At 37.8% G+C, this 23,259-nt stretch overlaps 1 protein-coding gene across 2 annotated transcripts in view; it reads left to right on the top strand.

Moving 5' to 3' along the window:
• The first annotated feature begins 265 nt into the window (after positions 1-265).
• The window catches only part of DCAF10 (DDB1 and CUL4 associated factor 10), a 56,252-nt gene continuing 33,258 nt past the window's right edge, over positions 266-23,259 (top strand). The window contains exons 1-4 of one of the 2 annotated variants that reach the window (XM_060014496.1): positions 810-875; positions 6,893-6,978; positions 8,006-8,085; positions 14,411-14,524. In XM_060014496.1, coding sequence (XP_059870479.1) covers positions 839-875; positions 6,893-6,978; positions 8,006-8,085; positions 14,411-14,524 — 317 coding nt within the window. In that variant the 5' untranslated portion in view covers positions 810-838. Of the gene's footprint in view, positions 876-6,892; positions 6,979-8,005; positions 8,086-14,410; positions 14,525-23,259 lie in introns of both variants that reach the window. The other variant, XM_060014495.1, reaches the window with a different exon arrangement.

Here is a 23,259-nt window from a genome sequence, read left to right as displayed (position 1 = left end):
TGGTCACTGACAACCACATACCGATAATGTCACAAGCGGTGCCCAGATGCTAAAGTTACTCCATGCAGCCCAGACCCTGGGCATCCTCAGTTGCGCGCCCACGCACCTAGTCGCTCCAGACCTCCAACCCTCCGGGACGCGGTACCCACAGTCGGGCGGTGTCCCTGCTTTCTTGGTCCCCAGCGGATGATGGCCGAGAGGCGGCGCGGGTTTCCCAGCCGGTGGGGTTAGGCCAACGTACGCCGGAAGTGGCGGCTGGGGCGGGAGCGCCGAGGTGTCGGCGGGCGGGGCAGCAGCCAGGAGCTGGGAGTCGGTGCGTTGGTCATGTTTCCCTTCGGGCCCGGTAGCCCCGGAGGGGACAGGGCGGCCGGAGCCGGGGCTGAGGAGCCAGCACCCCACGCGAGACAGGCTGCAGCTGCCGGGCCGCTCCCTTCTCCGCCCCCGTCGCTACAGCCGGGGGCTGACGCAGCCCCTCCCCCGTCGCCCTGCGGGAGCCCTCGCCACCCCTGCGCCCCTTCGCAGCCCCAGGCTGGGCGCGCGGGGGAGCTCCGGCCGCCCGGAGCTCTAAAGCCCTCAGCCGCTTCCGCCCAGGAAGAGCAGTCACCGCCTTCCCCGCCGCGCCGGCAACCTGGGCCTGACTGCAGGGCCGGGAGCCGGGGCCGGCACTGCCTCAGCGCCCGCCTGGGCGGCCCTGGCGCCCAGCTGTTCGGGTGGCTGAGAGAGCGCAGCCTGGGCCGCGGGCTGTTCGTGGATCCGGCACGAGACAATTTCCGCACCATGACTAACCTCTATGGTTCCATCCATCCCGCGGACTCGGTGTACCTCAGCACCCGCACCCATGGGGCCGTCTTCAACCTCGAGTACTCGCCCGACGGGTAAGCGCGGCCCCTCGGAGGGCGGGGACCCGTCTCCGCGTGGCGCGGCTGCCGGTGGGCGGCTGCCCGGGGCCCGCTCGCTCGGCCCGGGCCGGGGTTTGAGAGTCCGTTTGGGGCGACCGGCCTTCGTGCCCCTGGCTCTTTATGAAGCACTCTGTCGCTATTGCAGGCTCCGTCCGGCCCTTGGAGGTAGGCGAGCCCGGGACTGGTTTGCTCCCCTTCAGGACCGGCGCTCTGTGAAGGAGAAGTGCCAAAAGCCCCCCGACAGGTCTGTCAGAGCCAGTCCAGAGCTAGGGTTTGCTGGCACACCGTAGATGCTCAATAAGTACACTTTGAATAAATGCCCGTTCTTTCCCTGTCACACTAGGCTTGTGTTTTTCCCACCTAAGCTTGGTCAAGGGTACGGAGCCTGCAGACTCCCTGTTCCCTGTGCTGACTTGCCCTGAGGGGACAAGTGCGCGGTCCGTCGTTCCTTTGCTCCAGTAAGATACTAAGACACTGCAGAGAGGTATGTTGTGATGTGGGACATCTGTGAAGTTCCACGCTAGACTACATTCTTCTGTTAAGGGTATCCAGCCTTTCTCCTGGCTGACTAAAATTTCATGTTTGGCCTCGGTTTACTTTGGGCTATGGAGAATTTTCAAAGTGATATATGTATGTGTATATATATTTTTTTACTGAACGAGGTAGTTTATTACTCAAAGGGTGAGAATAATCGGGATATGACGTTAAATTTATGAGCGCAGTCAAATTTCAAATTGTGTACATGTGCACATACATGAGCAAAAGAAGCTTTTTTCTCTCTGAGAAGGTGGGTAAAGCTAGATTGTGTTTTTCTCTTTGCAGTAACTGAGGAACAGGGCAGAGCGTGGTTAAGGTGACTCAAAAGAAAAGAGGGATACAATTCAACTAACAAATAGAGGATTAGTCTTCAAGGAAGACATACAGGGTTCTCAGAAATTTGTCCAAGATCAAGTATAGAATATTATTCTAATTAGAATAGAAATTTCAGGTAAGGAAAGGATGATTAACTGAATCTAAGTTGTAACTGTAAAGCTCACCAAGTTCACATGGTTAGCACATAGGAAAAAGAGGATTTGAACTCAGGCAGTCTAACTTAAGAGTTCTTAATCACTGTACTAATACCAAATTACATGGATAATTACCTTAACAATTAGCATTTTCCTACCTGAAGATTAATTTAAAATCTATTATAACAAATATATTCTAACATTAAATATGGCATGTTCATCTATTTTGAATACTTGTACCGTTAATCTTAAAATACCACTTTTTCAATAGGGAGTTGCTTTTCAATTTTCTGTAGCAATGAAAACTATAATTTACAATTCTTATAAATATATAAATTGGCACTTATTATTCTGGAGCACTGAGGGAAGAAAAAATCTGTTTCCCTCATTGGCTCAGAAGCAGCTACCAAAATAAAAAGCTATAACTTCCAAGATTGTTCGCTTTCCTGCTGACATTAGTGAGGCTAGGGCACCAAGCATGAAGTACACCAGAGCCATTTCAGCTTCTGCTTTCAGGAGAACATAGAATGGTAAATAGAAAAGGACCATATCATTAGGGAAAACACTTTATTTCCAAGTTTCTAAAATAGTATTAAAACAATAAGGGAAAAATGCAAATTATATAAAGTAGTATGACGGCACATCAATCACAACTTCCTAACAAGCCCTTTCAACATTCAGTGCTAATTGCTGAAACACTGAAATAAAGTGATGTTTCAATTATTTGGTCTTAAACAATGACAGGTTTAAGATTCACCTGATTAAAAACCATCCACACCAATATAATAGCATATCATAAGATAATTGGCTAACAGTTTTTGCAAATGGCAGTTGTTAACATATTTCTTCCACACATATAAATGTTGTGCTGAGGAGGGAAGTAAGATGTTTTCTGCCTTTCTTTTATGATGGGTTGTAGAAGCATCCATCTCTTCCTCCTATATTATCAATTTGTGAAGTTGGACTACAATTCATTCTCTCCTCTTCTTGCCTCTGGAGTCTGTCTGCCACAGCTTGGATAGCTTCTGTCCATTCTTCCCTTTCCTCTGGAGTGTCTACATGAAATGTTCTCTCTATTAACAGTGGTCCACTGGAGACATCTGATAATAAATGTGTTTGGCTTTGGTCGTTCTGTTTTCATTAACTGGCATTTTGCTACTGAAAAGTTGTTGAGGGGATAAGGTAAATCCACATCTTGGGGTTTCTCTTTATATCCTATGAATGAGCCATCTGTCTTCAAAAGGAAATATCTTGGCCTCCAGTTTTTTATATATTCTCCCCTCTTCTGAACCCAACCTTCTTTCACAGTGGTAACGTTGCTCATGATGGTGCCCCTCTGAGCCCCCAACTTGGAGAAAAGGTACTTTGTGATACCACCTTTGAGGTTTGGATTCTCTGCTGCTGCTGCCCTTCCCACTCTGTAGTGATGACTCAGCCTCCAAAGTCAGCGGCTGCCTGCAGCTGCTCTGTGTGTGTGTGTGGGGGGGGGGCTGCGGAGGGGGGAAGGCAGGCATCTGGCTGCAGGGGAGGGAGGGAGGGAGCTGGCCGGGCCATGGAGCTGGAGCAGGAGGCTCAAAGTGATATATATATTTTTTAAACTTTGTTTTGTGAGTACAGGAACAAGTTCAACAGCAATCAAAGGAAAAAATTTACACATGCTTCCACCATGAGCGGACATAGATAATACAACTCTTACCCCATCAAGGCCTCTGGATTCTTAGTCATTTGCTTAGCTGTTCATTCATTCATTCATTCATTCCCTCCCTCGTTCAGCAAATATTGGGTTGGCCAAAAAGTGCCTTCTGTTTTCACCAAGATCTTTATTGAACAACATAGTCATCCTTTTGTTCCACTATCTTCTGCCATTTTTCAGGCAACTTCATAATTCCATCTTCCCAAAACGTTTTATCTTTTTGAGCAAAGAACTGTTCCAGGTGCCTTTTACAGTCTTCCAGGGAACTGAAATTTTTTCCATTAAGAGAATTTTGTAAAGACCTAAATAAATGGAAATCTGAAGGTGCAATATCTGGTGAAAACGGCGGGTGAATCAGAACTTCCCAGCCAAGCTGTTAACAGTTTTTGCCTGGCCATCAAAGAAACATGCAGTCTTGCGTTATCCTGATGGAAGATTATGCATTTTCTGTTGACTAATTCTGGACACTTTTCTTTGAGTGATGCTTACAGTTGGTCTAACTGGGAGCAGTACTTGTTGGAATTAATCATTTGGTTTTTTTGGAAGGAGCTCATAATAGAGGACTCCCTTCCAATCCCACCATATACATGACATCACCTTCTTCGGATGAAGACCAGCCTTTGGTGTGGTTGGTGGTGGTTCATTTCACTTGCCCCACGATCTCTTCCGTTCCACATTATTGTACAGTATCCACTTTTCATTGCCCGTCACAGTTTGTTTTAAAAATGGAACGTTTTCCTGGGCTTCCCTGATGGCTTAGTGGTTGAGAGTACGCCTGCCGATGCAGGGGACACGGGTTCGTGCCCCGGTCTGGGAAGATCCCACATGCCGCGGAGCGGCTGGGCCCGTGAGCCATGGCTCCTGAGCCTGCGCGTCCGGAGCCTGTGCTCCGCAACGGGAGAGGCCCCAACAGTGAGAGGCCCGCGTACCGCAAAAAAAAAAAAAAAAAAGGAACGTTTTCATTACGTTTAAGTAGAGACTCGCATGTAGAAATACGGGGAAGAAGGTTTTTTTGCTTAACTTCTGTGGAGCCCAAACATCAAAGTGATTCACATAACCAAGCCGGTGTAAATGATTTTCAGTGCTTGATTTGGATATTTTGAGTATGTCGGCTATCTCCCGCATGGTATAACGTTGACTGTTCTCAATTAATGTCTCAATTTGATCGCCATCAACTTCAGGTGATCTACCCAACCATGGAACATCGTCCAACAAGAAATCTCCAGCATGAAACTTCGCAAACCACTTTTGACACGTTTGATCAGTCACAGCGCCTTCTCCATACACTGCACAAATCTTTTTTTGCATTTCAGTTGTGTTTTTACCTTTCTTGAAATAATAAAGCATATGACGAAAATGTTGCTTTTTTTCTTCCATCTTCAATAATAAAATGGCTACACAAAAATTCATCAATTTTGATAAGTTTTTTAAAAATGCACACTGATATGACAGCTGTCACATACAATCTAACAAAATTGTTTTGAATGAAGTTAAAGACACCTAAGGGCTACTAGAGCCATTTTACAGAAAAAGCTGAACAACCTTTTGGCCAACCCAATATTTGTTGAGCACTTGCTGTGCTCCAGAGGCAGAGGTGGCAGTGGTGAACAAACCAGCTAATGGCACCGCTTTCATTGGTCTTGGGACGTATTGGTTCAACTAGACATTAATAACCATACTAAATAATTTCTTAATGTATATTTACAAATTGTGATACAGGCTTGAAAGAATCTGTTGTGGACTAGAGTTTTCAAGGTTTCCCTGAGAAAGTGACACTTGACCTAGATTGGAAAAATGAGTAGAAGATAAATTAGTCAAGATAGTGTTTGGAAGGGGATAGAAATACTTTAGGTGGAGGAACTGGTATGTCAAAGGACCTGTGGTTGGAGGAGCAGCATATCATGCTAGAGAAGCTGAAAGAAGATAGGTTAACAAAGTAAAAAATTGGGCTGAAGAAAGACATAAAATGTGCTAACAAAGGAACAAAGCAACAGAATCTGGAATCACTGAGCGAGTACACCCTGTTTCCTTTCACTGTTGCAAATGCTTTTTCTTAATCAGACTCAGTTCTGGGATCTCTGGGGTTTCTCCCTATAGCAGTTGACTTGTAACAGTGACTGTGCACCTGAATACAGAGAAAATTGGTGAGGGGAGAAACTGTTTTGCTGAAGTTTATCCATGGAACCTCCTCTCCCCACTTCTTCCTCAAGCCCTATTCCTAAAGCTTCTCCCAAAATACCAGGAGTCTGTTCCTCATAACCCTTCAGTTCCTTTCTTCAACATATCCCAGTTCCTTTCCTCCCAACCTCCGGCCTTCAGAAGTAGCTATTTCTACTCTTTGGAGGTGGGATTTTAGGTAGAGGGTGAGAGGGATAGAATGAGTTATGAAGAAGGAATTCTCATTGCCAGTGCTATTAGAATGAGGAGTATATTACTGATAGTTCTTGTTTGAATCTGGGCCACATTTTCCTATAGTAACATTTTTGTAAAAGGTGGTTAGGTACTCTAGTACTTAAAATAATTTGATAATGTGTAATTATGCAATTAATATGTACTTTAGAAAACGTAGGCAGTAAATGAGCTAAAAGAAGCTAAATATCATTTATGATCCCAGAGATTGAATGGCTATCTAAGGAATTTTTTCCTTGTATATATTTATTTTATTTATTAAAAAAATTTTTTTTTTTTGGTCATGCTGTGCAGCTTGTGGTATCTTAGTTCCCTGACCAGGGATTGAACCCAGGCCATGGCAGTGAAAGTGCCAAGTCCTAACCACTGGACCGTCAGGGAACTCCCTGTGTATGTTTATTTTAACATAAAGATAGAATCAACTATTTTTTAGCGTGCTTTTTTTCATATAATATATTACGAATTATTTATGTTAATGAATATATTTCTACAACATTATTTAAAATTTTTCATTAGTTTAAATAAACTCTCTCTAAACAAATATTTTAGATTTATGTATGCCCTTATGGTAAGTCCCTAGAATGAGTCAAAGGTTATGAAGATTCTGGATACCTATTATTGAACTGCCCTCTGTGAAGACTGTACCAATTCTTATTCCTGTCAGTCCCATATGAAAGTACTTGTCTTCCCATACCCTTGCCAATATTGCACATTGCCATACTTTTTCATTTATGTCAAGGTGGTAGGTGAAAATGGTTCAGTGTTTTAATTTTTTAGTCTTTTGACTACGTCTACTAATATACCTCAAATTTTTATAGGACTTAAAATGGTTTTATATAAAATGACAAACTGTGTTAAATGAAATGATTTCTCATATCCTTCAGTCATATATGAGTTAAATCAGCTTACTGGATACCGTAACCACTGTCACAAGGACTTCTCAGTACAAAAAGAAGAGGTGATACAGAAGGTAAGAATTAAAATTGTGAATTTGATAGAGACCAGACTAGAATTTGGCACTTAAAAAAAAAAAAAAGAAAGGATACATGGACTAGAAGGTAATTTCTAAAGAATTCCAAAAATGTTTTAAGCAATAGCAACACTGTCAATATAAATCTGTCAACTCCTAAAATGACATTTTGAAAAAGGAAATATGATATTAATAGATTAGATAATATGGGACTTTCTTAGGCTATACTCTATGAGAACACATTAGGCACGGCTGTAGAGAAAATTAGTGTATTGGAAAATAGAAGTGAAGAAGTTATCCAAAATGCGGACAAGAGAGACAGAGACTGAAAATATGAAGGAGGCTTAGTGACATGAAGCGTAGAGAGAAAATGCATATCATGTACTTGGTCAGTTCCTAAAGAAAATGAGATAGATAATAGGGTAAAACAAACTTGAAGCAATAATAGCTGAGAGATTTCCAGAATTGAAGAAAGGTACCAAACCATGATTTAAGAAGCCCAGCACACCCCAAGCAGGAATTCTCCCTAGCCATGTAGTGAAACTGCAGGACAACAAATATAAAATCATAAAAGCTAGAGAAAAAAACCTTCAAAGGAGTAACTATGTGAGTGAAAGCCAATTAGTCATCAATAATCATGTAAATTAGAGGACAGTCGTGATTATTTTTTACTATGCTGGAAAAAACTGCCAATCTAGATGTCTGTACCTAGCAAAGATAGGTTCTTTGTTCTTGTCAAGAAGAAAGATGAAATAAATACATATGCACCCAATCAGAACTGTAAGGTCAGAGATATTAGAAGGAATGAAGAACAAAGGATGTGGAAAATTTGTATGTAAAATTAAATCTGATTTTCTCTTTTGGGATTAACAAAGATGTAGCTAAAATAGTAGACAACAATAGCATAAATTATGAAAGGATGCTCTAAATTCCTTTTTTCTTTTTTTTGAGGGAGAATTGTGATATATTAACTTTAGGCTTTAATGTGTGCATACCACCAAAAGACAAATAAATATATTATTTCCAGACTAGTAGAAGAAACAATTTTGGAATGAGAAGAAAAAATTCCAAAAGAAGTCAAGAAAGGGAAAGGAGAAAAAAGAAAAGGTATAACAAAAAGCACAAAGAATGGCTGAAAATAAATCCAAATATTACTAATTATAATATAGAAGTACTAGTACTTCTTGTACATAGGAGAGAGAGGCATATATCAAACACATTCTAGAAGGATAGAGAAAGACATATCAAACATTCTAAACAAAAGAAAGCTGGTGAGCTATATTAATATACAAAATAGGCTTTAAGGCAAAAAAAAAAAATTACTAGAGTTAGAAGGTTACTTCATAATGATAATAGCTCAATTCACCTGGAAGATAAAACAGTTCTGAAATTGAGGGTTTTTTATTTATATACATCAAAAATTGATAACTTCAAGGAGAAAAGAGAAAAATATATCATCATAGGGGATGATCTTAATACACATTATAGCATACCTCAGTTAAGCAGGCAGACACAAACATAAGGGTACACAAGATAGAAACAGCACCACTTAAAATCTTGCTCTAAAGGGCATGTATAGAATACTGCATTCAGGCCTGATATTCAGCTAGTACACATTGGTTCACCTGTACCAGTTGTTAAAATATTAATATATATCCATGGTGGTTGAGTAGTTAGTTACTGCCCCAAGCTCACTGAGTGCCTTCCTAGTGCTTAAGCACCTTCCATAGGATCTCTCAGTAACCCATTATATAGCAACTGAAGATTTAAGAACTGGCACAGCAACCTGCCAAGAAACATCTTACTAGAGACCTTCAGCATCCACTCTAAGCTCTTCTCCCCATGCCAGGTATCCTCCCCGACACACAAAAAATCCATAGGCAAATGCTGAGTGACCATTTGGCTCCCCTTAGTATGGGGCTGCCTGCCTTTCTCACACACTCTCCCAGTCATTCTCACATGGTCATTTGTGGGAACTGCAGCCTCTGGGGAGATCCAGAGAGATGAAAAGAGCAGTCTGATGAGAGTAATGGCACTACTGCAGGCACCATCCAAACATTAATTCTCTTGGCAAAGTGTGCATACCCATTGCAGGATACAATCCATGGCAGGTTAATGAGGTCTATGAGGATGGTTTATGGATGAATGACTCCTGGGATGTACTTCCCTAATTTTATCATTCTTACTGAATTTCACATTTATTTAGTGGGATAAGTTTGCCAAAAGCCACTGAATACATGCCCACCATGGACATTAATAACACTGTATTAATGAACTTGACTGCCAACATTAGTAGTCTCTTTACCAGAAACATTTAGTTGAGAGAACTGAGAAGCTGAAAGGTCATGAAACACAAAAGATTTGTATTCTGGTTTATGCTGTTAACTGCTGTATTACATTATGTCTCATTTGGGCTGAGGGATTAGGTTTGATATAATTAAATATGATGTCTCAATAAATTATTTTGTGACTTAGTTATTAATGTAATTGAATATAAAAATTAACAGCAAGCATTATAAGGGCCAAAAAATTTTTAATATACTTACTGTTAACTGCAGCAAAAGCTGAAAAGAGAATTCACCTCCCATGAACAATTCTGTTGCTATTAAGAGTGACTTTTTTTTTTACTTATCAATTCTACAGGTTACTTGATGACTACCTATTTATGAGGAATTTTTAAAAATTGAAGTATAGTTGATTTACAATATTGTGTTAGTTTCAGGTGTACAGAAAAGTGATTCAGTTATATTTTTTTCAGATTTTTTTCCATTATAGGTTGTTAAAATATATTAAATATAATTCCCTGTGCTATATAGTAAATTCTTGTTGCTTATCTGTTTTTCGTTATCTGTCAATCCCATACTCCTTATTTATCCTTCCCTCCTTCCCTTTCCCCTTTGGTAACCATAAGTGTGTTTTATATGAATGACTACCTGTTTAACATGGAAATTCTTGGAGGGGCTTTATGCAATTTCCTGTGGCAGTTCATGGTTCAGACAAAAGCATCTGTGTCAAAAAAACGATTATGGCTACAATTTCCAAAAATTAATAAATGATTGGGAATTACTAGAATAATCTGATGAACAATTTGAGTTAGAACTAATACCACTTGGCAAGCATTTTTATAACCTATAGGTTAGTTTAATTTTTTAATGTTTTAAAATTTTTATTCATGTTAATTTATATTACTATTGAATATTTAATATTTTTTGAATATCACATTTGACTATATGTATGTAACAGCTGCCTCATGATTTTATTTTTGCAAACATACAAGGATGATTTAAAAATTGCTCTCCTGTAAGGCCACATATTTCAAAAGATTATCATTAAGTAGTTTCTCAGTATAATGTGATTGCTAGAAATTAGTAACTAAAAGAAAACTAGAAAAACCTCATGTATTTTCAAGTTAAGAAACATTTATAAATAACTCATAAGTCAAAGTAGAAATGATAATGGAAATTAGAAATATTTAGAACTAAATGATAATGAAAGTACCACCTTGCAAAAGTTGTGGGATATAAGTAAATCCTCAGTAGGAAAATTATAATCTTTAATAAACTAGAAAGGAAGACAAGGAAAATTAGTTAGCTAGTGTCCATCTCAAGAAACAATAAAAATAGTGAAGTTGTAGTAAAGTAAATCTGAAGAAAGTAAAAGGAAAGAAATACAGCAATAAAGAGTAAAATTAGTGAAATTCTAAAAATTAAGTAGAAATACTCAACAGAAAAATCTGTCTTCAAAAAGACAAAGAATAATGAAAAACACTCATTAGATTGATCAAGAGAATACCCAAATATTCAGAATGAAAGGGGGACATATTTTCTGATACAAGAAGTAGAGATTGTAGCTTTCCAGTAGTGGAGTAGATGGTTTGGACCAACCCTCCAACTGAGAATAATTAGAAAAGCTAGAGAAAAACATAAATATCTAATGTAAGATATAAAAAGTTATGTTTGAAAGGATTAGAGAATTGAGGCAATGAGGAAATTGCAGGGCCAAGATCTGCAAATGGAGGGTAGCCAGAGATGTGAACCCACCGTTTTAGCCAACTGAATCTAGCAATATGGTAGAAATGAAAGATTGATTTAACATTAGAAAATAAATTAATGTAAATCACTACATTAACATATTAAAAAGAAAACTATAGGATAATTTCAATAAGTGTTAGAAAATGTTTTATATACTTTAATGTATATTAATGGAAAAAAACACTCAGCAGATTTTAAGTAGAAGAGAATTAATTTCTTTAATCCAATAATAGGAATCTACCAAAACAAATAAACCCTACAGCAAACATTGTGCTTAATGATGAAATGGTGAATGTATTCTTGAAGATAAGGAACGAGATAAGAGTGCACGCTATATTAACATTTCTATTCAACATTGTACTGAAAGTCCTAGCCAGTGCAACAAGGAAAAGAAGTATTAAAAAGAACAAAGCAGGAACTTCCCTGGTGGCACCGTGGTTAAGAATCTGCCTGCCAATGCAGGGGACATGAGTTCGAGCCCTGGTCCGGGAAGATTCCACATGCCGCAGAGCAACTAAGCCCGTGCACCACAAGTACTGAGCCTGTGCTCTAGAGCCCATAAGCCACAACTACTGAGCCCGCATGCCACAACTACTGAAGCCCATGTGCCTAGAGCCTATGCTTTACAACAAGAGAAGCCACTGCAATGAGGAGCCCACGCACCACAACGAAGAGTAGTCCGCACTTACCACAGCTAGAGAAAAGCCCGTGCGCAGCAACAAAGACCCAACGCAGCCAAAAATAAATAAATTTATCTTAAAACAAAGAACAAAGCAACTGTTTATAGATATGATTATTGACAAAGAAAACCTAAAATAACCTATGATAAATTATTAAATAAAATAGCAAGATTGATGATAAATAATATTTTAAAAATCAGTTACTCTTCTGTGTACCAGCAACAAATGAAACAATTTTAAAAAGAACATTTACAAAAGCATCAAAAAAACCTCAAGTACCCAGGAATAGATATAACAAAAGATAGGCATGATGCATATGGAGAAAATCTCTGTTGTAAATGGAGATATGACATGTTCAAGGATTGGAAGACTCCATATTGTCAAGATGTCAATTCTATGCAAACTTTTCTTTAGATTTATTACAATCTCAATTAAAACCCACAGGTGGATCTGTGTGTGTGTGTGGGGGGGGGTGTGTACATAACTTCCTAAGTCAATTCTAAATGTATAAGGATGTTCAAAGTTCCAAGGATTGTTACAATACTCTTGCTAAGAAAATCTTGAATATGTGGGAAACTATGCATATTACTGATGGGATGATTCAATACTGTATGATATAAATTCTACCAAATTAATTTGTAAAGATACTGCATCCCAATAAAAATACCAACAAGATTTTTTAGTAGTACCTGATAATGCTATATCTAAAATTCATTTGAAAGAGAAAGTATGACATTAGCACCCCAAAAAATGTTTATTAGGGCAATGAGGGGCTTGCTTTGCCACTTGTCAAACCTTTTAGAAATTAAAATACTGTGGTAGTATTGGATAGACTAGAATATAGAGTCCCCCAAAAAAACTTGTGTATGATAAAGACAGCATTTAGAAAAGTATAGGCTTTGATGCTGGGACAAATGACATCCATTTTAAAAAGTTACAAATCATGCCATGTACAAAAATAGATTGTAATCTATTGTAATAGATTTTTTGGTATTAAAACCAAAAAAATGGGACTTCCCTGGTGGTAGAGTGGTTAGCAATCTGCCTGCCAATGCAGGGGACACGAGTTCAAGCCCTGGTCCAGGAAGATCCCACGTGCCGTGGAGCAGCTAAGCCCGTGAGCCACAACTACTGAGCCTGCGCTCTAGAGCCTGCGAGCCACAACTGCTGAGCTCGCAAGCCACAACTACTGAAGCCCGCGTGCCTAGAGCCTGTGCTCTGCAACAAGAGAAGCCACCGCAATGAGAAGCCTTGCGCACCGCAATGAAGAGTAGCCCCCGCTCACCGCAGCTAGAGAAGGCCCGCGCACAGCAACAAAGACCCAACACAGCCAAAAATAAATAAAATAAAATTAATTAATTAAAAAGAAAGACTATCAGTTTTATAGGTCTCTCTTTTTTTTAATAGGTCTCTTATGTACAGTGTTTAAGATTAAGACTCTCCCAGAATCATTGATTCATTACTTTTATGCACAAAAAGAAAATTTCATTTCATGACTCTTCTGACCAACAAAAAGAAATGATTATTTATACATCCTCTAAAATTACATATATTAATTTGAATACTTTTACTCATCATGGTCAACTAGCACAAAAATCCTACAAAAATCCTTCACATATTAGTAAACTTTTGAAATCCAGATGCCTCACAAAAGGGTTTATGCAGACACCCTTTAAAGGATAATTTCATGATTACTACATATGGAAAAAATTTCAATTTAGTAGAATTTTTCCCTCCCCACTTTATCTAAAAAGTTTGTTCTGAATAGAAAAATTTGGCCATTTAAAATTCCATCTTATGCACTTTCATCTTAAAGTGTAAAAATACCATTTGTTATTGGAACTATAAATTGAGAAGACCTGAACTTTCAAAGACTCAGGATTTCATTTGCTAGGTCTGAATCTGAAAGATCAGCACCTACAGAAAACTAAGGCAAAATAAATAAATGACAATAGATTTTCAGAAATCAAAATGGGGTTTATAAAAGGTTTATAAAAATACAACTTTGTAATAGGAAAGGGCTGAAACAAGAGATAATACTAAAAATCCATAAAGGAAAAGGTTAAGTTTGACTATATCAAACTGGTTTGGTAGGGTATATGCTAGACCTTTTCAGTGCATTTTAATAGATACTGATGAAATACCTAATTTTGTTGTATATGATTTTTTTCCTAAGTTGCCTCATTTATGCATGTTTTTCTGCAACCAGCTTTTCTCATTTAAAAATGTTTTAGAGTTCTTCATACCCACATAAAGTTATCCCTTTCTTTTTAAATGTTGTACTATATTGTAAAGTATTATATCCTATGGCTTATGTAATCAACCATTCCTTCTTTTATGTACATTTAGGTTACTTTCAATTTCTCCCTACAATGCAGCATATCTTTAAATGTGCTTCTTTGTATTTAGAAATAATTATTTCTCTAGATTGAATTCCCAGAAAAAAATTGCTGAGTCAAAAGGTATGCATGTTTAAAATTTTGATAGATACTTGTACTCTCCACACAAGCGGCACCAGTTTACACTTCACCATAATGTATGAGAGTACCACTTCCTACTACTACTTTCAACAGTGAGTAGTGTCAGTCTTTTAACTATCTGCTACTAATGTGGACAAAAAGAAGTTATTCATCTATAGCTTGTGTAGTTATAAATAGTTGAATATCAATAACCAGAGAATGCTAAAAAACTAAATAAGAGAAATGTGTCATTTGCTTCCAGGTCAGTGCTGACAGTTGCTTGTGAACAGACTGAAGTTCTGCTTTTTGATCCTATATCTTCAAAGCACATAAAAACACTTTCTGAAGCTCATGAAGACTGTGTAAATAATATAAGGTTAGTATTATAGTGAAAAAGTGAACTTTATTAATGTGACCCAAAATATTCTGTTTCGGAAGTTAATGAAAATTTATAATGCCTTGTCCAGCACTACTAGGTGATACACATTTGGAATTGTGGAACATAGCCCTTTAATTACAAAACTTACTGTTAACCATTTTGGATTGGAATCTTTCTGAAATGCATTTTCACTTCCATATGATCTCACCTTTTCTCCTTGTGTATTAGGGTCATCATTATGAATCTCAGCCATGTATTATGATAGTCCTATAATGCTTTTGGGCACTCCCACTGCTTACCCTCTGTCACCACCAGCCCCCAAATTCATACTATTGAGGGAAAAAAACACACATGCACAGAAAAACTTCTTTATAGCATTGTTGGAAGCTCCTTAAATTCTCAATAATGTGGGAAGTAGATAACAGTTGAATAGCTTGGTGGACTAATATGCAGTCATTAAAATGATGGTTACAGAGACTACATATCAGCATAGACAAATGCTTGCGATAGTACAGGTTAAAATCATAAAAATTATATAAATATGACATGATGCAGAAGAAAAAGATTAGAAGGAAATATTTTTAAATGCTTACAGTGGATATGTTAGAATGAATGGATTATGAGTAATTTTCTATTTTCTAAACTTTATATAATGAGATTATATGACTTTCATAATGATTACTTTTAATGTTCAAAAAATAATAATTTATGAGGAAATTACTTCTAGTCAAGGTGACATATTGAATTTTGATGTAACCTCTAGCTCCAAACATATAGAACAATAGATTAAATAGCATAAAAGATACAGCCAGGCTCTGAAACAACATAAACATCTTTGTGGCCATATGGCCAGACCGGAACACAGACACAAAGCTGTTACAGGGTTGAAACCATAAGCCCACTGGGTTTTCAGTCAGGCACTGACATATAGTAGTTTAGCTCCAGTGAGGAATCAAAAATGCTAAAAGTGTTTCATGTGAGGCAGGAACCAGAGCCAGAATTACTATATGAAGCCAGGGGTTTAGTTGGAATGAGGCTGAAAAAAGGAAAAAGCTATTAATTACCTGGGGCTCTAGGTTTTAGATGATAAAGATACAGCCTCATGACCAGGAATTGAATGAAGCCATTGTTGAGTCGGTGACTGAAGGTATATATGTGATAGCTCCAATATTATCATGAAACTGGAGGCCTTAATGTCATTATGAGGCCTAGTAGTGGATTTGGTTCCAGAAATCCAAGTGGGGGCAACTATAAAACCATTAAATAGGAAGAAAGAGAAAAAATTTTTAAATCTTTCTTGCTCAAAATAAGCCTATATAACCAAAATTCCCAAACTCATGAAGATATCTAATATTAATATCATAACAAAACCAGCAACTAGAACAGGTATTTTCTCTGGATAAAATTAATTTTTTGGAGTAGTCCAACAAAGACTTTATTTTAAAAAATGAATTATTTTATTTTTTTTCGACTAGGTAATACATGCACGTGGTACAAAATTCAAAGGTACAAAAGGGTAAACAGTGAAAAGTAAGTCTATCTCCCACCTCTTTCCCCTAGCCACCCAGTTCCCCTCCCCAGAGGCAACCACTATTACCAGTTTCTTGCTATCCTTTCTGAGATAGTTCATGCATGTACTAGCATATGTACACACATATACATAAACTTTTATGTAAGTGGTAGCATTCTGCACATACTATTATATACGTTGGCTTTTTCACTTAATGACATATTTAAGATCATTCCATATTTGTACCCATGGGATGATTTTATTCTTTTTAACGGCTGCATAGTATTCCATTGATTGGAAGAAACTTTAAAGCATTTTTAGTATGCTCAAAGAAATAAGGGAGGGCTTCCCTGGTGGCGCAGTGGTAGAGAGTCGGCCTGGCGATGCAGGGGACACGGGTTCGTGCCCCGGTCCGGGAAGATCCCACATGCCGCGGAGCGGCTGGGCCCGTGAGCCATGGCCGCTGAGCCGGCGCGTCCGGAGCCTGTGCTCCGCGACGGGAGAGGCCACAGCGTGAGAGGCCAGCGTACCAAAAAAAAAAAAAAAAAAAAAAAAAAGAAATAAGGGATACTTCCCATTAATAGCTCAAAATTATGAAAAAAAAATAGGTTAATGTGGAAAAAACCAACTAGAACTTTTGTAAATTAAAAATATAGTTGGTATATTAAAAAACTTAATAAATGGGATAAATGTTACCCTTTGCACCACTGATGAGAGAATTAATGGGTTAGAAAATATTAGTAAAAAATTCACCCAGAGATTGATTGAGATGTATAATATCTCAGTTACAGAAGAAAGAAGTTGCAGAGATTGGAGGAGAACTAAATTTTGAAGGCACAAAGGCTGAGAATTTTCAGCATTGAAGGACCTGAATCCTTGAATCAAAAGTAAACTCTGGAATCAAGTGGGTTAAACAAAGATAAAGCTACATCTAGACAGGTTGTGGTGAAATTCTAGAATATCAGATAAAAAGAAAATCTTAAAAGCCACCAAAGTTAGAGGCCAGATTACCTTCAGAGGTACGATAATTGAACTGACTGATTTCTTATCAACAACAGTTGATGCTAGGAGACAAAGGAGTAATATCTTAAATACTAAGAGTAATGTTTAATACCATTTCATATCCAGGTAAATTGTTATTCTAGAATAAAGAATTTTGATTCAGTGAAATTATAAATGTTAATTATTAATAGCAGAAAGATAATAATTTAGGATTTTTGTGGGGGAGGGTGCATTTAAAACAAAGTTAAAACGAAAACTCTAGATTAGCACTATCCAATACAATTATAATTTTAAATTAAAAATTGTCTAGTAGTCACATTAAAAAAAGACATGAAATTAATTTTTAATAATATATTTTATTTACTCCAGTATGCCTAAAATGTTCTCATTTCAACATGCAGTCAGCATAAAAAATACTGAGATATTTTATTGATACTTTCATTTTCTCATGCTAAATCTTCAAAATCCAGTATATATGTTACACTTAGAGCACATCTCAATGCAGACTGGCCACATATTAAGGACTCATTAGCCACATGTAGCTAATGGCTACCAAACTGCACATTGTAGCTCTGGATGGTAACAACAAATAGGTTGTACGTGTGGGGAAATTTTGTTCAGTGGGAATGTATAACATTTAAGGTCCACATCATGTTCAAGAAGAGGATAGAAATATTAACTAATTTCACACTCTTTCAGAACAATCTATATTTAAGTATATATGATTAAAAAACTAAAATAATAAAACTATAGTTTATAGCTTCCAAACCAGCAAAGGTGGGTGGCAGAGAATATTGAAAACTTGATCAGTTCAGTAAAAGAAAGGAGAGCTTAAAAAAGTAAAAAAAAATAAGCAAAAGAAAGGAAGGATAAATAGAAAACAGGAAGTAGAAATAGTTCCAAATATATTAATAGTTCACAGTAAATATAAATGGGTTGATCTTCTTTATTAAAAGGCACAGAGATAGCAATTTGAATAAAAAACAAAATCACGTATATACTCTTTATGGAGATACCAAAAATAAAACTACCCAGAAATGGGTAAAGAAAACTGATGTAGGTTATCATTATTGGACAGATATAAGACCAAAGGTTTTTTATATTTATTTATTTATTGTTTTACGTCTTTATGGGAGTATAATTGCTTTACAATGGTGTGTTAGTTTCTGCTTTATAACAAAGTGAATCAGTTATACATATGTTCCCATATCTCTTCCCTCTTGCGTCTCCCTCACTCCCACCATCCCTATCCCACCCCTCTAGGTGGTCACAAAGCACTGAGCTGATCTCCCTGTGCTATGCGGCTGCTTCCCACTAGCTATCTATTTTACGTTTGGTAGTGTATATATGTCCATGCCACTCTCTCACTTTGTCACAGCTTACCCTTCCCCCTCCCCATATCCTCAAGTCCATTCTCTAGTAGGTCTGTGTCTTTACTCCCATCTTACCCCTAGGTTCTTCATGACATTTTTTTTTTCTTAGATTCCATATATATGTGTTAGCATATGGTATTTGTCTTTCGCTTTCTGACTTACTCCACTCTGTATGACAGACTGTAGGTCCATCCACCTCACTACAAATAACTCAATTTCGTTTCTTTTTATGGCTGAGTAATATTCCATTGTATATATGTGCCACATCTTCTTTATCCATTCATCTGATGATGGACACTTAGGTTGTTTCCATCTCCTGGCTATTGTAAATAGAGCTGAAATGAACATTTTGGTACATGACTCTTCTTGAATTAATGGTTTTCTCAGGGTATATGCCCAGTAGTGGGATTGCTGGGTCATATGGTAGTTCTATTTGTAGTTTTTGAAGGAACCTCCATACTGTTCTCCATAGTGGCTGTGTCAATTCACATTCCCACCAGCAGTGCAAGAATGTTCCCTTTTCTCCACACCCTCTCCAGCATTTATTGTTTGTAGATTTTTTGATGATGGCCATTCTGACTGGTGTAGGATGATATCTCATTGTAGTTTTGATTTGCATTTCTCTAATGATTAATGATGTTGAGCATTCTTTCATGTGTTTGTTGGCAGTCTGTATATCTTCTTTGGAGAAATGTCTATTTAGGTCTTCCGCCCATTTTTGGACTGGGTTGTTTGTTTTTTTGTTATTGAGCTGCATGAGCTGCTTGTAAATTTTGGAGATTAATCCTTTGTCAGTTGCTTCATTTGCAAATATTTTCTCCCATTCTGAGGGTTGTCTTTTGGTCTTGTTTATGGTTTCCTTTGCTGTGCAAAAGCTTTTAAGTTTCATTAAGTCCCATTTGTTTATTTTTGTTTTTATTTCCATTTCTCTAGGAGGTGGGTCAAAAAGGATCTTGCTGTGATTTATGTCATAGAGTGTTCTGCCTATGTTTTCCTCTAAGAGTTTGATAGTTTCTGACCTTACATTTAGGTCTTTAATCCTTTTTTTTGTTTGTGGTACGCGGGCCTCTCACTGCTGTGGCCTCTCCCATTGCAGAGCACAGACTCCAGACGCACAGCTTCAGCTGCCATGGCTCACGGGCCCAGCCACTCTGTGGCATGTGGGATCTTCCCAGACCGGGGCACAAACCCATGTCCCCTGCATCGGCAGGCAGACTCCCAACCACTGCGCCACCAGGGAAACCCTTTAATACATTTTGAGCTTATTTTTGTGTATGGTGTTAGGGAGTGTTCTAATCTCATACTTTTACATGTACCTGTCCAGTTTTCCCAGCACCACTTATTGAAGAGGCTGTACTTTCTCCACTGTACATTCCTGCCTCCTTTATCAAAGATAAGGTGACCATATGTGCGTGGATTTATCTCTGGGCTTTCTATCCTGTTCCATTGATCTATATTTCTGTTTTTGTGCCAGTACCATACTGTCTTGATTACTGTAGCTTTGTAGTATAGTCTGAAGTCAGGGAGCCTGATTCCTCCAGCTCTATTTTTCATTCTCAAAGCCAAGATTGCTTTGGCTATTTGGGGTCTTTTTTGTTTCCATACAAATTGTGAAATTTTTTGTTCTAGTTCTGTGAAAAATGCCAGTGGTAATTTGATAGGGATTGCATTGAATCTGTAGATTGCTTTGGGTAGTAGAGTCATTTTCACAGTGTTGATTCTTCCAATCCAGGAACATGGTATATCTCTCCATCTATTTGTATCATCTTTAATTTCTTTCATCAGTGTCTTATAATTTTCTGCATATACGTCTTTTGTCTCCTTAGGTAGGTTTGTTCCTAGATATTTTATTCTTCTTGTTGCAGTGGTAAATGGGAGTGTTTTCTTGATTTCACTTTCAGATTTTTCATCATTAGTGTATAGGGATGCCAGAGATTTCTGTGCATTAATGTTGTATCCCGCTACTTTATCAAATTCATTGATTATCTCTAGTAGTTTTCTGGTAGCATCTTAGGATTCTCTATGTATAGTATCATGTCATCTGCAAACAGTGACAGCTTTACTTCTTTTCCGATTTGGATTCCTTTTATTTCCTATTCTTCTCTGATTGCTGTGGCTAAAACTTCCAAAACTATGTTGAATAATAGTGGTGAGAGTGGGCAACCTTGTCTTGTTCCTGATCTTAGTGGAAATGCTTTCAGATTTTCACCATTGAGGACGATGTTGGCTGTGGGTTTGTCATATATGGCCTTTATTATGTTGAGGAAAGTTCCCTCTATGCCTACTTTCTGCAGGGTTTTTATCATAAATTGGTGTTGAATTTTGTCGAAAGCTTTCTCTGCATCTATTGAGATGATCATATGGTTTTTCTTCAGTTTGTTAATATGGTGTATCACGTTGATTGATTTGCGTATATTGAAGAATCCTTGCATTCCTGGAATAAACCCCACTTGATCCTGGTGTATGATCCTTTTAATGTGCTGTTGGATTCTGTTTGCTAGTATTTTGTTGAGGATTTTTGCATCTATGTTCATCAGTGATATTGGCCTGTAGTTTTCTTTCTTTGTGACGTTCCTGTCTGGTTTTGGTATCAAGGTGATGGTGGCCTCGTAGAATGAGTTTGGGGTTTTCCTCCCTCTGCTATATTTTGGAAGAGCTTGAGAAGGATTGGTGTTAGCTCTTCTCTAAATGTTTGATAGAATTCGCCTGTGAAGCCATCTGGTCCTGGGCTTTTGTTTGTTGGAATATTTTTAATCACAGTTTGAATTTCAATGCTTGCGATTGGTCTGTTCATATTTTCTATTTCTTCCTGATTCAGTCTTGGCAGGTTGTGCATTTCTAAGAATTTGTCCATTTCTTTCAGGTTGTCCATTTTATTGGCATAGAGTTTCTTGTAGTAATCTCTCATGATCTTTTGTATTTCTGCAGTGTCAGTTGTTACTTCTCCTTTTTCATTTCTAATTCTATTGATTTGAGTCTTCTCCCTTTTTTTCTTGATGAGTCTGGCTAATGGTTTATCAATTTTGTTTAGCTTCTCAAAGAACCAGCTTTTAGTTTTATTGATCTTTGCTATCGTTTCCTTCATTTCCTTTTCATTTATTTCTGATCTGATTTTTATGATTTCTTTCCTTCTGTTAACTTTGGGGTTTTCTTGTTCTTCTTTCTCTAATTGCTTTAGGTGCAAGGTTAGGTTGTTTATTCAAGATGTTTCCTGTTTCTTAAAGTAGGATTGTATTGCTATAAACTTCCCTCTTAGAACTGCTTTTGCTGCATCCCATAGGTTTTGGGTCATCGTGTCTCCATTGTCATTTGTTTCTAGGTATTTTTTGATTTCCTCTTTGATTTCTTCAGTGATCACTTCGTTATTAAATAGTGTATTGTTTAGCCTCCATGTGTTTGTATTTTTTACAGATCTTTTCCTGTAATTGATATCTAGTCTCATAGCGTTGTGGTCGGAAAAGGTACTTGATACAATTTCAGTTTTCTTAAATTTACCATGGCTTGATTTGTGACCCAAGATATGATCTATCCTGGAGAATGTTCCATGAGCACTTGAGAAAAATGTGTATTCAGTTGTTTTTGGATGGAATGTCCTATAAATATCAATGAAGTCCATCTTGTTTAATGTATCATTTAAAGCTTGTGTTTCCTTATTTATTTTCATTTTGGATGATCTGTCCATTGGTGAAAGTGGGGTGTTAAAGTCCCCTACTACGAATGTGTTACTGTCGATTTCCCCTTTTATGGCTGTATTTGCCTTATGTATTGAGGTGCTCCTATGTTGGGTGCATAAATATTTACAATTGTTATATCTTCTTCTTGGATCGATCCCTTGATCATTATGTAGTGTCCTTCTTTGTCTCTTCTAATAGTCTTTATTTTAAAGCCTATTTTGTCTGATATGAGAATTGCTACTCCAGCTTTCTTTTGGTTTCCATTTGCATGGAATATCTTTTTCCATCACCTCACTTTCAGTCTGTATGTTTCTCTAGGTCTGAAGTGGGTCTCAGGTAGACAGCATATATATGGGTCTTGTTTTTGTATCCATTCAGCCAGTCTGTGTCTTTTGGTGGGAGCATTTAATCCATGTACATTTAAGGTAATTATCGATATGTATGTTCCTATGATCATCTTCTTAATTGTTTTGGGTTTGTTTTTGTAGGTCTTTTCCTTCTCTTGTGTTTCTTGCCTAGAGAAGGTCCTTTAGCATTTGTTGTAAAGCTGGTTTGGTGGTGCTGAACTCTCTCAGCTTTTGCTTGTCTGTGAAGGTTTTAATTTCTCCATCAAATCTGAATGAGATCCTTGCTGGGTAGAGTAATCTTGGTTGTAGGTTTTTCTGCTTCATCACTTTAAATATGTCCTGCCAGTCCCTTCTGGCTTGCAGAGTTTCTGCTGAAAGATCAGCTGTTAACCTTATGGGGATTCCCTTGTGTGTTATTTATTGTTTTTCCCTTGCTGTTGTTTATATGTTTTCTTTGTATTTAATTTTTGACAGTTTGATTAATGTGTCTTGGCGTGTTTCTCCTTGGATTTATCCTGTATGGGACTCTCTGTGCTTCCTGGACTTGATTAACTATTTCCTTTGCCATATTAGGGAAGTTTTCAACTATAATCTCTGCAAATATTTTCTCAGTCCCTTTCTTTTTCTCTTCTTCTTCTGGAACCCCTATAATTCGAATGTTGGTGCATTTAATGTTGTCCCAGAGGTCTCTGCGACTGTCCTGAGTTCTTGTCATTCTTTTATCTTTATTCTGCTCTGCAGTAGTTATTTCCACTATTTTATCTTCCAGGTCACTTATCTGTTCTTCTGCCTCAGTTATTCTGCTATTGATCCCTTCTAGAGTATT

Source organism: Delphinus delphis, chromosome 6 (genome assembly GCF_949987515.2).
Source record: "Delphinus delphis chromosome 6, mDelDel1.2, whole genome shotgun sequence".
NCBI classification, from domain to species: Eukaryota; Metazoa; Chordata; class Mammalia; order Artiodactyla; family Delphinidae; genus Delphinus; species Delphinus delphis.
This window is presented reverse-complemented; position numbering and strand designations above follow the sequence as displayed.